Below are 18214 nucleotides of genomic sequence, written 5' to 3'. Positions count from 1 at the left end.
AAGTAATTTGATGTAAGTTATAGGAAAGATTTTAGAAAAATGGTTCCTTGTATAGGTAGGTAACTTGACATTTGATAATAACAGCTTCATAGGATCCAGGTTCACTACTAGGGTTGGAAGCTTCCCGCAGCCCATCCATAAGTTGGTTCCACAATTTGGTGAAAGCCTTGGAATTGACCCCTTAGGTCATCCTGAGACCACCACAGCCAACCTTCATTACTTGCCCGTCTCAGGATAGTCAGGAGCAGCCCTCTGACCAAGTTGAGAGAAGAGACAGGCCAGCCAGCTAACCTGGTTGTCCTTCCCACCTGATTAACTTCTCCCTTCCATCAGTCTCTTGGAATTGGTCCACAGTGCTGAAATATTTCATGTTGAAACCCCTAGTCAGGAGTAGGAAGCTGACTAGGAGAAAAAAGTGACGTGAGGAGAACAGTGTGACCTTCAAGGGACTCCCAGCGATTGCTATTTACACATGTCAAACAGGAGGGTAAGGAGATATTTGAATGAAACCTTTGTCCCTCTCCTACAGGCAGTGTTGGTGTGCAAGTGTGTGTGCATTTGCATGTGTTAGGCTCCTCCACACAACACTGTGTACTTGCTCTGTGCCAGTTCAAGCAAGTGCCTGCAGGATTATAGCACACTGCAACCACACTGCAGGCTTGATTGTGTCCTTGTATCTCTGAGAGGAAACCAACCAAGGGCAGGTAGGCACACATCTAAGACTTCTCACTTAGTCGGGGCAGAGCTGAAAGAGGACAAGATATGAGTCTCTTACACCCAGGGCAGACATGAAGCTAATGCAAGGAAGTTCCTGTGCCGGGCTGACCTGACAGATTATGTGTGTGTATGTGTTTCCCTACTTGGAGGTGCCTTAGAGGAGGGCCTAGGTTAGCAGGGTTGTTCCAGAATGATTTGGTCCTTCACTTTGTCTGGCTTCGCTAGCCATTGGCATATGTAGCAGCTCTGTTGAAGTAAACCCTCTGCCTATCATACTCCCTGTCACTGCCAGTGCAATGAAGTACCTCATTGGTCAGAGGCCTTGCCCTATGGTCAGTTTACTGTGCCTTCTCTGTGGTTCGTTGAATACCATCCAGGTATTCTGTCAGCACTGTGCCAGGAGACAGGTACAAATCAGTCAATTACACTGCCAATGGTTGGGGTACAACCAAAGCTAGCATCAAAGAGGTAAGTTTACCTGTCCCAGAGAGACCTGACCTGGCCAGGAGTAGAAGACATTCTTGAGTAGTCAAAGCAGCCAACATCTGAGGGGCGCCTTGGTTTACTGTGAGGGGCCAGGGGATAAAGGACAAGAGTGGGAGACTCGGTCTGATATTCAGGTTATAGATGATGCTCCCCCAAATCCAGCCTCACTGACAGCATGAGCAGAACTTCCAAGGACCCTCCGAGGTTGTCCTGTGCCCCAGGTTGTAGGGTATGGGCCTTCTGGAGAGCCCTGGGTGCCATATGCCAAGCTCCCTTCACAGCCATTCATCCTCACCCACCATGCTGTTACCTTCTGTCATGTGCCGTCTGTGCTCATCTTCACTTGTTCACCCATACTGCCTTCACCAATATTGCCCGTGCTGCCCCTAACCCTGACCACACTCTGTTCTCCAGGCTTTGTCTTTCTGCTTGCACCTGTCACGGCTCGCTTCAGGGAACAGCGCAGACCGCATGCTCAGCCCTCAGTCCGGCTCCCTGCTTCCCCTATGACCAGAAGCACCTTCATATTCACTGGTCCTGTGATTTGGAGAGTGTGCATTTGATGTGCTTGGCTTCTGTTGATGGCCCATCCTCCCAGTTCTGGCCAGATGCAGAGGCATTTGTGGCCTCTACCTGACTTCTCACCCATCCACCTGCTGAGCAGGTGGCTTAGTCTATATTTCCATTGCTTTGTTCTATCTTGCTTTAAAAAAATCATGATAATAACAAAGGCAACAGACTCTAAAATACCAAGTTCAACACTCTGAGATGGCCCTGTGCCTATAGTCCATGGAGGCCAAGCTGCAGAGGGCCAGGAGCTGTAAATGTCCATCAGCCTGAAAGGGTAGGCCTGTCCTGGTCTCTGCCCAGCAGCCTCCCTTCCTAGGGCCAAGGGTAGGTCAGTTTCTGGTGAGAACACTGCCCTCCTTCTCAAAGGAAATACTCCCAGGGAAACTCAGGCTATTCTCCTAGTTCCCCAAGACTGGGAAAGGTGTCAGAGGACACAGCCAATTGCTTCTTGGTCTCCTCTTATTCTTACCTTTCTGAAACCCCTAAAGGCCATAGGAGGTCATGGCATTTGTTAAGCAGCTGCTGTATACCAGGCATAGAAAAGGACACTATGGGGAAAATCAAGATGAGGGTACCCTGATCCCTACTTCCAGGTTGGATCTTCAAGCCTCTAGGTTTTTCTTGGGGCACTGCTTGGTACCCAGAGCTGGTAGGGGTTCAAAGGTCAAGAGGACTTCCTGGAGGAGGTGGGCCTCCAGAGAGATCTGTAAGTAGAAGTCAGCAGGCAATGGGAACAAAAAAAAAAAAAAAAAAAAAAAAAAAAAAAAAAAAAAAAAACCATGGAAGTTGAGAGTCCTACAGTGTTTGGACACTATGATGACCAGAATGGGTGAGAAAGAGACTGTGAGGAGAGTCTGAGAAAGCAGCTGGGCCCCAAGGGGTGGAACTTCTTGAGGATGGTAGAAGAATGATGCAATCGCACGGCCTTTCTTTGTCAACCTTCATCAGAACACTTCACCTGACAGAACTGTTCCTTTGCTCCTGACATTATGTCCAGAGCAGGTTACTCACCTTCCTTGGTTAGGAAAACCTGTAAAGCCTGCCAATGCTTCCCTGGTCAAGGTCTCCCCTGGCTTGAGGTACAGGTTGAGAGAGACAGTGGGGCTGTCTTCTCACCACTGCCCCTAGCATCACGCTTGTAGCACGGCAACACCACTGTCTGAGTGTGTTGGGGCTTCCAGTTACCTAGTGCTGCTATGTCAGCCCACATGCACTGACAGAGAGAGGTTGGAGGTGCAACCTGGCCCCCACAATGATGCCCTCCTGCCCACCTGCTGCCTGCCATATGTCTGCCTCCATGTGTTAGCCTGCTATGGGTACCTCCAGTTCATATAGCCAGCCCTGCTCCTGATAGCTGTGTCCTTTGCTGCTGGCTGACTGGCAGGGACTTTCTAGAACAGGTTTTATTCAGTATAAATTTTTCTTTAAATATTGATTCCACCTGAGTTTATGTTTCTTAAAAGCCTGTTGTTTTTTAGTTGGCAGGACATCTGTGATCTTTTTAGTGTTCATTAGTCAGAGCTACTGCAGTTTCTGATGGCACAACCACACCTTTTTTTCAGACTTTAATTGACCTGAACTTATAGAATCAATGACTATGGCCAGAGGCAATAGAGTACACCTGTAACCCCAGCAACTTGGGAGGCTTAGGCAGGAGGATCACAAGTTCAGAGCCAACCTCAGAAACTTAGTGAGGCCTTGAGCAACTTAGCAAGACCCTATCTCCAAATAAAAAGCTCTGGGAATGTGGCTCAGTGAAGCACCCCTGGGTTCAATCCCTGGTACCAAAAAAAAAAAAAAAAAAAAAAAAACAATGGCTGTGAGCTGTTGCCAGTCATGGTTGGAGCAAATGGCACATTTAAGGAGACATTGGAAACTTGCATCTTATAACTGAAGAGCTCCTGTAGGCTAACCTGAGAGTCCTGAAAATGTGCAAGGAACTTGATCTGAATCAAACCTGAACAAAGGAAGACTCAGAACAGAGCCTGCTCTCACAGTGAGTGGGACAGACTGCCTTTCTGTCACCACGCCAGGTTCCTTTCTCTCTTCATAGCCAGCTGTCATTCCTTTGGATCCCACCCTGGAAGTGCAGGGTGCCAGGGTTTAGAAGCAGACTGTTTAATCAGCAGGTGGCTGGCAGCTACACCTACCCCTAAGGATTCAGAGAGGGAAGGCTGAAATAGTCCATGTGTATCAGTGTGAAATGTTTTGGTTGATTAACAGTAAGAGAATCAAATATTTATAATCTTGCCCCAAATATTAACTACTATGAGCAATTATTGTGTGGGTAGGTTTTTAAAAAAAATGTTCTGAAAAGAAGGAACAAGGACAGCCTTCAGCTTGCTTACTGGTGCCAGTTGTCTTCCTATTGGCTTTGAGGCAGCTCCTTAAATAAATCCTCAGAAGGCGAGACTCAAGGCTAAGCTTTGATATAGGTGGTCCTTGGGGGCCCCTTAAGCATACCCATCTCCCTGGAAGGCCATGTACACCCAGCCCATTGAGAAGTTTGGGCTTCATATCTCTCCTATGTCAAAATGGCTTTCCATTGGTCTCTTGCTCTATCTCAGGACCAGAGATCCAGAAAATTCCCACTCCAGATCCTTCCACAGAGCCTCCAGGTGGTGATGGAGGCAAGATAACATCAGTACTACCTGCCTCTGTCTCCTTACATCTGACTCTGCTTTGCCTCTGCTGGGCCAGATAAGACAACTGAGAGCCTTGGCCACCAGGCTTGGCATCCTTTTCCTGCAGGGCATCAGCTGACTCACTTGGTCCTGTGAGTGCTCAGATCAGGCCATTAATACACATAGTGGTATGTCAGTCCTATTTGGAACCTCAGCTGCCAGAATCCTAGATAAGGTCTGTCATACTCAGGCAGTTTCACAGAGGATGGTGGGACTAGAACCAGGCCTGGAAGCTCAACTCACAATGAACTGGAAGCAGTATATTCTCCAAGCCAGAATTCCCCCTCTGCACTCATATATATACTCGACACATTCTTTTACCAGTGTGCACATAGGCAACTAAGGACTTGCCTGGTTGGGACCAACCTGAATTCAACTGTTCAGGAATCAGGAATCAGGCAGTGAATCAGAGAGTGAAGTCTTGCCCAAGGGCACAAGGCTGATGGGTGAGGACCCACTCCAGAGGAGTCTTTGCTCCTGCCCTCCTAAAATTTCCCCCATTTTTAGCTTTCCCTGGGTACACTGGCCCTTCTATGGCTTGTGCCTGAAGGCCTAAATGATTACCCCACAGAAGAACCTACTGGGAGTGGGGAAAGGACAACGGCATTTTTCCTTTCTCCTGCCCCTCTGTGGAGATTCCCAAGGCAGGGCCTTCTCACATCAAGAAGTGGAGGCGACCTAGGACTGCACACCCCAGTCCAAACAGCCCTCCTTTTTGCCTGCCCAGCCAGCTCATTTATCTCTGAGGGTGTAAGAGTCGCCTTCTGTTTGCTAAGAGCCTCTTCCCAGCACCATGACTCCATTGTCCTCCCTGCCTCATCTTACCCCAGTCCTTAAGCTGTCCCATCTGTAGCAGTCCAGTTGATGGCAGGAAGAGGGGCCTTCTCACATGCTTTGCAATGCTTCTGTCAAACTTCCCCCACCATATGTCTCTCTGTCTGACCTCCCTGAGGTCCTTAGTCAGCTGTACTGGTGAAGGTCATATTCCCCTGGAGAGGTGAGATGGGGCAGTGCCATCTGCCCTGGTAGATAGAACCATTCCATTCATCTTTTTTTACCCTATTGATGTTTAAAAAAAAAAGAAAGAAAGAAAGAAAGAAAGGAAACTTGGTTTTCCTTTGAGTGACTGGCTTCATGGTGTCACACTTTGGGTTGCTTCTTGGTATTTAAAAATCAGGATCATTTTTAAATTAGATTGTGCCTACCCTTGCAGACCAACAAGACTTGAAAGAACAGAGAGAAACAGAACCCTTGCATCCATATGGTGGTTTTTGTTTGAAGAGATACATTTGTCCTCTGTTTCTGAAGCATGCAAGTCCCCAGTGTGTCCCATGTGATGCCACTGCCGCAAGAATTGGTAGGAACCTTGGCCAGCACCTCCCGTACCCTCTTGCTCCCCAAGCCTGCCTGGTGCCCTTGGCATGCACAGCCCCTGCCTCATCAGCTCTGCCTCAGCACTGTGACCTGCAGGTGGCACCATAGAACTGTGGTGGATCCAACCCATTAGTAGTGGGACACTTAGGTACTGTGATCACCTTGGGAGGAGGCCTCATCCAGAATCACCACATTGCCAATGCCAGCCTCTAACTTCAGGGGCATTCAGAGGATTGGATGTTTTGGGTTCTTGAACATGTCTGAGAAGCTCAGGAAGGGCCTGGGAAAGTGCAGCTAACAGTCTCATCACTGCTAGGTCCCTCAGCTCTCACATGACCTGTTTCTCTGCTGTGGGTGTCATTTTATTTGTTTTTTAATTAATTAACTAATTAATTAGTTAGGTTTTTTCTACCAGGGTGCTTTATCACCGAGCCACATCCCAAAACCTTTTTATTTTTTGTTTTGAGACAGGGTCTCAGTAAGTTGCTGAGACTGCCCTCAAACTTTCGAACCTCCTGCTTCAGCCTCCTGAGTCATTGGAATTACAGGCATGCACCACAATGCCCAGCTGTGGTTGTTATTTTAAAAGAGGTTTAGGCCTGGTATGGTGGTGCACATCTGTAATATCAATGACTCAGGAGACTGAGGCAGGAGGATCACAGGTTCAAGGCCAACCTCAGCAACTTAGTGAGACCCTATCTCAGAAATAAAAAAGGCTAGATATATAACTCAGTGGTAAACTGCCCCTAAAGTTCAATCCTTAGCAGCCCCCCCACCCACCCAAAAACAAAACAAAAAAAGAGTCAGGATAGTCATCACTTGATTGACTGTTGCTCCTCGGGGGAGCAAAAGCCCCTGGAGTGCCTTATTTTTAGCACATTGGGACAAATACTTGTTTTCTTAAGTCAGTTCTTGGTTTTCAAAATGATGACAGCTGGGGTTCCACCAAACTGGCAATTCCTTTAGGCCCAGAGCCCAACAGCTTGTGACCAGTGAGCTTGTGGGGCAGCATGCCAGTAGGTGAGATCATCTTGGCATGCTTGCTTCCTGGAGCTTGCTGCAGGTTGTACTGATCAGCCTGTAATGACTTCAGCTGGTCTTGTACTGTCAGAAGAGAGCTGGCCCTGGCCTGATTTTCAGGGAGACATCAACTGCAAGAGCATGACCTGCCATCTTCTGGAAACTGAGGCCTCTCAAGAGTTGTCCAAGTCATCAGTATTCTTGCTGTTGGGACCACAGTGAATGCTACAGGAGAGGATGGGTCACGGAGCCATTATTCAAGCGTGCCAGGCACTAGGCCATGTCCCTGTTGTGATCCTATGTGTGTCTGGCAGAGGTTGGGAGACAGTTTTGTCTCATGTTAAAAAAGCATGAAGTCAGGGACTTAAAGCAGCAAAATCTTTCAGCTAAGTTTAACCAACCCATAAGTAATAGATCTGAGTGTGGGACTGGAACCCCAAGTTTGGAGCTCCCGCATTTATACATGACTTCTGGAGCTAAGGGTCTCGATTGTCAGTTCTTTCTTTCCACAAGGACAGAAAATGACTGCCCCATCTCTCCTGAGGGAGAAGGGAAGTTATTCCCTTAAAATTCGGACAAGGTTTAGAATCTTTCAGGAGGGTAGGCCTGCTCCTAACTCCCATGGAGTCTCAAGATCTGGCTTCACAAGTTAGCAAAGAACCCTTTGTTGAGCATAAGTCAGAGAGGGTGTAGTCAGATCCCTACTCCTCAGCTCAGGTCTCACACACTACCCAGATACCCTGTTCTTATTGTTCTCAACCTGGCTAATACTTATGACACATCAGTGACTGGACAGTGGACATTACAGAGGCAGCTCTGAAAGACTGTGCAACTGTAATGTCCCCAGATCTTGGGTATATGATGAGAAATGGGCCAAGAGGCCAGAGCATGTGTGTGTATGTGCTAATACATCAACCGATATCAAGTTTTTAAGGTAAGCATAGAGTTGGAGGGTCCTGGGACTTTCTCTGCCTTTCTCCTTGTGTCCCCAGAAGCCATGTAGCATGGACCTTTCTGAGTTAATGTGGCTACAATTTATAGATGAGGCAGGGTCAAGGTCACACAACTCGTGAGTAACACAAGAGGAATTTTTGATTCCTAGTTCATTGAACTTCACCTTTAGATACACAAAGTTCAAGACAAAGCACTTTTATTTTTTTAATGGTTCTATTTTATCTCTATTCATTTGTTATTTATAATATCTCTTTTTTAATGTAGTTTTTGCCTTAGGGTTAACAAAATACATTTCTAACCACAGTCTACCTTCAAAAGGTATTATACTACTTTATGGATAGTGTAAGGGTCTCCCATATTTTGTATTGTTTTCATTCATTTTGCTTTTACTTATGCTGCAGACCCATAATACATTGCTGCTGTTTTGGTTTATAAAGTGATGTGGTATTTTAGGAAATTGGAAATATGAGAAAGGTCATTTTAACCATTTATGGATAACTTCATTTCTCTGTGTAGATCCAAGTTTCTATCTATTCTCATATTCATTCTACCTCAGGAACTGCCTTGTAACATTTTTTTGTAACTCAGTTCTACCATTAATGAATTCTCTGATTTTGTTCATCTGAAGAAAAGCCTTTGTTTCTCCTGCATTTTGGAGGTGGTATTTTTATTGCATATAGAATTTTGAGTTGACTTTATTTATTTATTTGTTTATTTATTTGTACTTTGAAGATAATATCTAGGGCTAAGGGTGTGGCTCAGTGATAGACCTGCCTTCATGCCTGGCATGCATGAAGTCCTGGAAGTCAACTGTAATTCTTAACTTTGTTCCTGTATATGGGATATCTTTCTCTGACTTCCTTTAAGAGTTTCTATCTTGGCTTTCAGCAGTTTGAGTATGTGCAGATAAGTGTGGAGGAGGTCTTTTCCCTGCTTGGTGTTCTTTGAGATTCTTGGTGATTTGATGTCTTTTGTTATTTTTGGGTGTGTGTGTGTGTGTGTGTGTGTGGTGCTGGGGATCAAACCCACTGGGGCCTTGCACACACTAGACAAGCACTGTTGTCATGTCTTAAAATATTTCTTCTGTCCTGTTTTTTTCTCATCTCTTAAAGTGAGCCCAATTAACGGGTTAAAACATTTGGATACTTTTGGATATGTTCTTCTGACTCACCCACCCTGCCACACACACACACTTTTTCTCTTGGTGTGGATTATTTCTGTTGACCTAGTTTCAAGTTTTGACTTTTCCCTCCACAGTTGTGATGAGTCTGCTGAAAGACCTGGTCAAGGCATTCTTCTGTTACTGTTTTGTTGTTGTTGTTGTTGCTGCTGCTGCTGCTGCTGTTCCCCCTAGCATCCTTATTTGACTCTTGCTTATAATTTCCATCTCAGTCCTAAAATTCTCCATCAGTTTGTGGGTGATGTTTAGGTTTTCCACTATAGCCTTTAACATACTAATCATATTTATGAATCATATTACTCTATTCTAAATTCCCCATCAGGTAGTTTTAACATCTGGGTCATCTCTGAGTCTAGTTCTATTGATTTTCTTTTTTTTTTTTTTTTTTTATCTCCTGACAATATTTTTTTTCTTTTTTCTTGGTATGTGTGTCTTATAATTTTTATGTTGAATACCAGATATCATGAAGGGGATCATTTATGCTTGGAATGGGCTTCCCTCTTCTGTTTCTAGGCCATTAGGGGAAGCTGAGTTAGGCTAATAAGAAGTTGAGCTGGATTGAAAGTTGTTTTGCTTTGGTTATCTTCATCATGTCACCGGCTTGGTATTCCCCTCATGTTATCTTGTACTTCAAGTGGGGTCTAGTTTGCCACAAGATGTTCTTCAGTGTTCCAGTTCCACCTTCCATTTCATATGCACCTTAGAGAGAATTTCCCTGACAGCTTTTGCCCTCTCCCTGTAGTAGGCTGCTTTCTTGCTACTCAGCGCTTGATAGCGTGGGATAGAGGCAAGGGTAGCTCTCTGTTGTCTTGGTCCAACCTTAAGACTTAAGCAGGCTCTGTATCCCTCCATCTCAGGGGGTAGGGCTTTCTCAGTGATTTTTCCCTCCATTATCAGAAGATCTCCTGCCCTTACTCAGGGCAGAGGGTTTTCTTTGTTCTCCCCCTATACCATGGAAGCAACAAGGTTTGCTACTCTTCCTCCAAGGCTGGAGGCTTTTGTCCTCTAGAATAGAAGAGTCCAGGCAGACTCAAGTCTTTCCACAGCAGTCCCTGTTCCTCCCTCCAAGTGTACACTCCCAGGAAGGGATCCTCATACCCACACACATACTACAATACCCCTAGTCTTCCTCCCACACTAGTGCCTAGAGAGACCCTAGGAGAACAGCCAGAAAGTGAATACAAACTCCCTTTGTGTCTGACTCCCAGGGATGTAGACTGTGGTTCTAGACCCTACCTGGCCTTTAACAATAGGTTAAAAATATTTGCCTAATTCCTTCCCACATGTTATTTCTATTATCTCTATATGGTAGCAATACTACATAATGATGGCTACTGTGCATCTCTTCCCACCTCCATGTTTACCAATAGCACACTGATAGTTTGCAGTTGGTAATGGTGAGAATATTTATACCATACAAATCATTAAATGCTACAAATCAGAGCCTTTTACCTCTGAGAGCCAGTTGTTGAACATTTACCAAAATGCCACTGTTTGGGGAAACCCCAGGAATGTTGACTATGGAGATTGGTGCCTTTGGAGAGTGACTGAGGGGTCTCTGGGATATTTTGGACTCAGCAGGGTTAGAGTGGCTGTGTTCAGGCCATCTCCTTTGCAGGGTATTCCCAGACCACTGGCAGGAGATTCACGTGGGGAGGCCCTTCCATGTTGGAGGTGGTGTGGACTCATGCTCCCGCCCTCTCTCCCTCCTTCTCCCCACCAGACCGAAGCCAGGACAGCACAGCCGTGGCGCTCTCAGACTCCAGCTCAACGCAGGACTTCTTTAACGAGCCCACCAGCTCACTGGAAGGCTCCCGGAAGCCCTATGCTGAGAAGAGGTTGCCCATGCTCAATGCCCAAACAGGACCAACTGGTAAAGATCTTCAGGGGGCCACAGATGAAAGAGGTATGAATACCTAAGTCAGTGAATTAGAACTGCTTTGGTGTCCTGTGGCAGTCTGGGCAGAGCTGAAGACCATCGGCCCAGCGTGGCTTCTGTCCATAATGCCTCTAGCTACTGCCCTAGGACCTCAATTAGTCAAATTACTCACCTCTCTGGGCCTCCATTGTTCTCCTGTAAAATGGTAGTGATCTTAGTGCCCACTCCCAGGGTGAGAATTAAACAAGACAGCTCCCAAAGGTGCTGGCAGAGAGCCTGGTGCAGCATGTGTGCTCAGTGACATTTGTTGTTGCTGTGACCCCCGTAGCCCAGCTTGGGAAATCCATGTCCACAATGTCAGCATGCCCTATTTTTTTTCCCCTTGATAAATGGTTATTTAAAAAGTCTTCAGATTCTAAATGTCAAAAATGTGTTTTCTTTTTAGTCTAAATCACATCAAGGCTCTAGGAAAAATCTCCTTTTCTAGGCAGAAGGCTCTGATTTAAGTCCAGGATATACCCAGGCCTCTTTTGAAGAAATCAATGAGCAGAACCCCACCTCTGGGCTTGCTGGGAGACCACAGGCAGGCCAGGGAATTTCTTGTGCTACTCTAAGGTTTTAGCTGATCAGCCATGGATTTTTTAAAGCTTTCCCAGTCTGGCCAGAGCCAGGCATACCGGTACTTACCAAATAATAGCAACCACAACTCTATGCTTTGTTGCCCTGGGCCAGACACTGCTTTAACTCTTTAGGTTCTCTTAACCACCCTAGGAAGACAGCACTATGACTATTTCCATTTTATAAGTGAAGAATCTAAAATTCAAAGTGTCAGAAATTTGCCTGAGGTCAGGATTAGCCACTATCCTGTGCTGCCTTCTTCAGGTGGAATAGATGGGGGCAAGGGGATGACAGCCTGCATACTCTGGGAACCCAGGCTTCTCACTGTGCAGGACCTAGATGTGAAGATTAGGGTTTGGGAGCTCACCTGCAGGGTTGGCAATGGAGACAAAGCAGGAGGGGAGGCCTTATCCAGCTTTCTACTCCCCACTAGCCTTAGAAGGGGTGAGGCTTACAACCCCTGTAGGTTGGAAAAGGTGTCCCCATTAGTATCAGGTAAGAGATATGGAACAGGGGATGTGCCAGATGGATTTACCTGCACCTGGTCCCCATCAGAGATAAAGCTACTGCCCTACCTTCTGAATAAGCAGTCATTTGCTGTCTCCAGGCAATGTCAACACTCTATAACTGAGAGAAACACATGTAGAAAATCTACAATGAGAACGAAACAAGTAATTTAAAATCTCAACACTGTAATATAGCATTTATGGTCCTAAAAATCAGATTATTTTTACTCTTGGACAAGCGAGACTTATCATCTGTGTCTTGTGCCCCATCCAGGAGTGAACTGCTATGGATGCTGTCATGTCATTATGGGCCTCTCTTCACCACATGCAGGGTGAGGGACCTGGGTGGGGTGAAGTGGGGGCTGAGCCAAGAGCATTTGGCTTTGGTTCACCTCAGCCTATCCAGACCTTTCTAGACTTATAAGGAGCATCCTACTTCTTCCATTCAACCAATGGTTCAAGCAGACAGTGTTTGGGGCTGGTAAAATAAGGATAGGAGCAAAGTCATCACAGTAGCAGGGGATGACCTTGAAATAGTAGGCTTGAAATGAAGTATCTTGCTTCCATGAACATGTTCTTCTCCTCTAAGCCTAGCTTTTCCTGGGAACTTCAGTAGTAAAATTGATCAACATCTTTTGGAGTAGATCAAGGAATGCATTGAGTCTGTACCCAGCAGACAGACAGACAGTACCTAGTGCTGAGTGCTCCTCTAGGCTTGGCTTTGACAAGTGGTAACCTCTGAGAGCACATTCTCCCCTGGGTTCCTAGTGGGCTACAGTCCTGATCACCATGGTCTTTGGGCTTGAGTCTCTCATTTATTTGTAGTGTTAAGGATCAAATCCAGAACCTCACACATGCTAGGCAAACTTTCTATCACTGGGCTGCATCCTCAACCTTTAAGCAGCTTTTGGACTCCCTGAAAAAGCCAGGGCTTAAGCCAGTGCTGCATGTGCCCTAAGTTGCTACACACCCCTTACCTTCCAGGCATATCCTCATAGACAACCTGCTGCTTCCTCCATGGCCCATGTTGTAGGGCACAGACCTTGTCCACACATTTTGCATCCATTATTGAGCAATAGGATGTAACAGGTACAGGTCTGTGCCAGGCACTCAGTCCTGAGGGGAGCAGGAAAGAGCTGCCAAACATACCTTCTCTGAACTGCACTCCTTCCCACTGTGTCCAATGGGTATGAGCTGTCCTTCACACTGGCCTGTATCAGAATGCTTGAAGAAGGAGGCTTTGCAAAGATGGTTGCAGCAGTTTTACCTTTGCAGAGATCAGAGGGTTTTTTTGTTTTTTTTGTTTTTTTTAAGTCCAGATTGTGAGGGTGGCAACAGTAAAGATTTAATTTCTAATAGAGAAAAACATTGCCCACAATTTCACCTCTTAATCATAAGCCCACTCTATTATTCTGAGGGCAAAAGATAACACGTAAAGTACTGTTGTCAGCTGCCTATGTGGTCCATGCAGTGAACATCACAATCTTCTATACTATGGCCACACATTCCCCCTTCCTGGTCAAATGGAGGCCTAGGACACAGGCAGAGCAGGGTGGAGTACTGGGTGTGGGAGAAATCTGCCCCGGAGGCAGCTCACCCACTTGCCCACCTTTTGTTGGGGAACACCCCTACTGGACTCTTGTCTCAGACTAGCAGAGTTTAGATGAGAAAATCTTAGCAGTCAGGAGAAAGAAACTTGAGGTCTGTCAGGGCAGATTTTGGCTTGGGCTTCTCAGCTATTGGTATCTCTGTAAGACATGTAACCTCCTCAGATCAAGCTTTTCCATAATGAGGCCCCCTGAATTCAGGGGGGTGCTCTTCATGCACATCAGCCCACAGACTTTGCTAGAGATCCTTTCCAGCCTTCCCAGGTATTCCACTATATATAACCACTCCACTCTCGTGGGGGTCCTATGCTCTGGTGGCCTTGGTACCTACATCATGTTGCTGGCTATTCTTGTCAGAAACAGATCCCAGTCAAGGCTGAGTGGCCAAAGGATGCATTTCTCTTGCTTTCTATTGAGAAGAAGAAATTTTCCCATCTTGCAACTAGGGTTAGCACTGAACATCCTAACTAGGAAGCATTTTGTGGCATTGTTTACTTTTCTGACCCTCTTCCCTCCACCAAGTAAATGGAGAGTTGTGTTGACCTGTGAGGCCATTTGGCATCAGGAATATACATTGTAGGTAAGGCAACTGCCTCATTTCTCCTCAATTTTTAACTCTCTCTGGGATTGCTATTTTCTTGGTTTCTCGTGTGTCTTCAGACATGTATTCTGTATTCTGCTTGGTTTAATTCTTGCCCTCTGCCTACTTTCTGTAAACACTGTATTTTTGTGTCTTTGTGTCTGAGCACTTAGTGCCTTTTTTGAGCCCCTGGGAGGTCTGCATCATCATCCAGTTTTTCCATCTTCTTGGGGCCTCTGGGCTAGGCCAGGAGCCATTGCTCTCACAGTATGTATTGAGCCACATTTCAAACACAGTGGAAATCTTGGATACTTTTATGTACAATGAGTATACCCTGTAAGATGGATACCAGCCCTAAGCTGTGGGACCTAAGCAGCATCCTGAGCCCACATGAAGAGGAGATTATAGCATGTGGACCAACTAGGACCTCCTCGCACTCAGTCATTCAGTCTGCTTCATATGGTGGAAGGGAGCAGGGCCCAGTTGGGCTTTGGGCCACTAGGGAGGGGAGATGTTTTTGTGCCATCACTCTGCAAACTCTACCCTGAGGTGGGGAAGCCTAAGAGAGGCCACACCTAGTAGGGTTCTGAGGGATACAAGTAAGTGGGTAAGGAAGGGGAGAGAAGAAGGCAGTGTTCCAGGAAAAGGAATGATGGGAAATTCAGGGACACTGAAGGAAATATTTTGAGTAGCTGGTCTCCGGGGAGCTGGAATAGCAGGTAGCCGAGGGGAGCATAGGAAGTGACTTGTCTCAATAAGAAGTACAGTGATAGTCAAGTTTGCCACACACCTGATGTCCACCTGGTTATACTTATACTTGGTGTGAGAGGAACTTGGGGCCTTAGTCCTTGCAGCCCTGCACCAGAGACCCCAGGTGCCACTCCTACAGTAGAGAGAGCACTGTCAGGGCCACTCACAAGGCAAACTGCCTTCAGACTGGATGATGTCAGCTGACTCCCTGCCCCTTCCAGGCAAGCTGTGCAAGATGTGCCAAATTCCTAGTGCCAGAGGAATCAGAGGCCAAAGGCCCCCTTGCCTTTGCCCCCTGTCCCCACCCCAATGCCTTCCACCCCTTCTTCCTGAGGCAGATAGCCTCCTCAATCTGTGGCTAAGGAAACCTGTGCCTCAGGGTTACTAGCTAGAGACTACCCAGCCTCTGTTGTCATCCTGGGACCCAGCTTGGGTTTCCTATACTGCCTGACTTGGAGGTCCCTAATGGAGGAGGGCTGGATGTTCAGGTGCTGGGCTTGCACCAAGTGCAAGCCTGTGTGTAAGCACTCAACACACACTGAGCCCTGGAGAGTGATATTGGACAGATTTGTGGGCTGAAGTACTAAACAGGGGTGTGGTACGTGGTGAGCCTTTTTCTGGCTTTTTTATTTGATGGTGGTGGTGACGGCACCTGCCCTCTGTGGACCACTTTCCTATTGTACCTGTACCAGCCCTTGAAGGTGGGACAACTTATTCTGCCAGATATTCAGTGAGGAGGAACCAGACCCCAGTTTATAACCCCTACTCTGTGTAGCCTCTGGGTCCCTTTGCTGCATGCCAGTTGGAATCTCCTATTTCACAGGACAAGAGACCATGTGGCCACAGGAGCCTAAACCAGTGGTGGCAAAGCCAGCCCTCAGCCCTGCACCCTCCCCCCCATTGCTGGGTCTAGCATGGGCACTGACCCGACTCTGCCAGTTACCTCACTGAAGTGCATCCACTGCTGGTAATAGACTGCTGCATGAGCAAGGACTAAAACCAGGGTGACTTTATTTTTCTTCTCAACTGTAGGAAAGACTGAGGAGTCCTTGGAGAGCACAGAAGGCTTCCGGGCTGCAGAACATGGAGTCCAGAAACCTGCTGCAGACCCCCTGGCCTCTGTTTGTATCCCTGTTAAGACCCCAGTGTCCACACCAGCTTTGTGGGATGGGAAGAAGAGGGGTGAACCTCCAGGGGAGCCAGTGACCTTCCCCCAGGGGCTCCCAGCTGATGCTGAAGAGCAGCGCCAGTTCCTCACAGAGCAGTGCATCGCTTCCTTCCGCCTGTGCCTGAGCCGCTTCCCCCAGCATTATAAGAGTCTCTATCGACTGGCCTTCCTCTATACCTACAGCAAGACCCACCGGGTAAGTGGACTTGGATCTTCTTCCAGGGCAGACAAGTCCTTGCAAGTTGGTAGGCAGAACCAAAACAGATTGGAGTTTTGTGATAGGGCTCTGGTGACTTTCATGGGAGGGATTGGAAAGGAGGGGATGGCCCTGCAATGACAGGACCAACTTGCTCCAGGCCCCAGCCCTCCAACTTTATCTTGCAGTGGCCTCCTTGCCATCATCCTACCTTGGGGCTCACCTCCCAGGTACAGCTGCCACAACAATTTTCAGGCTGTTTCATGGAGGTTAGGTGTCAACAGACTTCTCTGGCTCCTTTTAGAAAGCAACAGCTGTGCCCCAAGCTTAAGTGTTCCCAAAGGCTTTCTAGCCAGACCTCTTCTACTGGCATTTAGCATTTGTAGAGAGACTGAGGTGACTTTTTTTTTTTTTTTTTTTTAACCTTCATTCACTCCTTTACTTACCCAGGAGTATTGGGTAACTGGTGCAACTGGTCATGGCACCTGCCCCATGTAGCTACATTCTAAGTAGGAGATTTAGAACATTCAGAGGTTCAAGCAAAGCATTTTGACCAATGCTACATAGAAAATAACATAGAACACAAGCGTGGGGTTGCTATAGTAGCTCTGTGAAGGCATTTGTGCTGAGACCTATGGTATAAGTAGTGGGTGGCAGCAGGCTAGCAGAGAAGGAAAGTGTTTATCTAGGATCCGCAGCCCCAGAAAGTGGATGTGTGGTTGACAGCTGAGATGGACATGCAAGCAGGGCAGCCTGTCGGGGTCTCCTTGGGAGATCTGGTTCGCCTTTGTCTGGTTCTCGGAACTCAGGTTTTTCTCCCAGAGGCCTCCTGCTACCCTCCCACAAACCTGCTACCTTCTCTGTAGGATGTTTAAAGAACCAAGAAAGGCATGTGACCAGAGAGATGGACCCTAGCTTAGTACTGGTTACTTCACAGAATTCTGTTTGGGAGACTAGTCTCTAAGGTTCAAGAAGGTACATACCTTGTCCCTACAGGAACTGATCACTCATAGGGCTTGACCAGTTTCCCTCAGAATGTGGAGTTGGCTTCAGCAGGCCTGGGGAGGGAAGAGATCTTATTGTCCTCAGAGCCTTGGCCACTGTGAGGTGCGTGCTGGCAAACAATAGCATGTTATGTCTTCCTCCACTACTCACTGCCTGTTGGTGCTGCTGGGACCACACAGGAGCCTGGCCTGCTCACTGCCTGGCTTGTACATGGCAGTGGACCTTACCTCTCTGCCCCAGGCCTTCTATACTGAGGATGGCCTGAGTTTTGATAAACTCCAACCGTCATATATCCTCACTGTAGAAGCAGTTTGCAGGCCAGAGGGACAATGACTGAGACATCTTCCCCACTCCCACCTGATCACCTTTTTAGGAACTTTCTGCCTTGTTTCTTTTAGGAATAGCAGAGCCCACTGCAAGAGCCCTCTTTGTCTCAATGAGAGGGATATTAGCAGCCATCATTGGGTGTTCCCCCACTTTCCCCATGTAGCCGTGGTCAACTCTGACCAGGATATAGTACTTCCTGGTGCTGAAGCTCAGACCCTTCCCCTGTGCTATTGCAGGGCACCTTCCCCAGAGCAGATGCTGAAATGGAATTTAGAGTACAAGATGGTTTGTAAGGATGGGTACTTTGGAAGGCAGGGAGAGAGTGAAGGATTGGTTGGGAGGAGAGTTAAGCTACAATGCAGGCCCCATGATGCCTGGCTACCCAGTCTCTAGTTCCTGCTAAAGCGCTTGATTTGGAGCCTGGGGGAGCTGATCCACATAAAGTGCTCAGCACAGTGCCTGGCAGAGGCTGCTGTTATTACAGCTTGTCCGCCTCACTTGATGAGTTTCTTCAAAGTACAAAATGGTTTTTATGTTGAATTAAAGTAAAATCAGAGGGGGGACAACCACAATTCTACCACCCTAAAACAAAA

At 47.0% G+C, this 18214-nt stretch overlaps 1 protein-coding gene across 5 annotated transcripts in view; it reads left to right on the top strand.

Moving 5' to 3' along the window:
• Nucleotides 1-18214, top strand: part of CABIN1 (calcineurin binding protein 1) — a 145279-nt gene that overhangs the window by 79677 nt on the left and 47388 nt on the right. For 4 of the 5 annotated variants that reach the window (XM_079151854.1, XM_079151856.1, XM_079151855.1 and 1 more), the window contains 2 exons: nucleotides 10709-10891; nucleotides 15958-16289. In XM_079151854.1, coding sequence (XP_079007980.1) covers nucleotides 10709-10891; nucleotides 15958-16289 — 515 coding nt within the window. The remainder of the gene's footprint in view (nucleotides 1-10708; nucleotides 10892-15957; nucleotides 16290-18214) is intronic. The other variant, XM_079151857.1, reaches the window with a different exon arrangement.

The sequence above is a fragment of the Sciurus vulgaris genome (assembly GCF_902686455.1).
Source record: "Sciurus vulgaris genome assembly, chromosome: 8".
NCBI lineage: Eukaryota > Metazoa > Chordata > Mammalia > Rodentia > Sciuridae > Sciurus > Sciurus vulgaris.
Note: the sequence above shows the minus strand (reverse complement) of the source record. Positions and strands in the feature narration are given on the sequence as shown.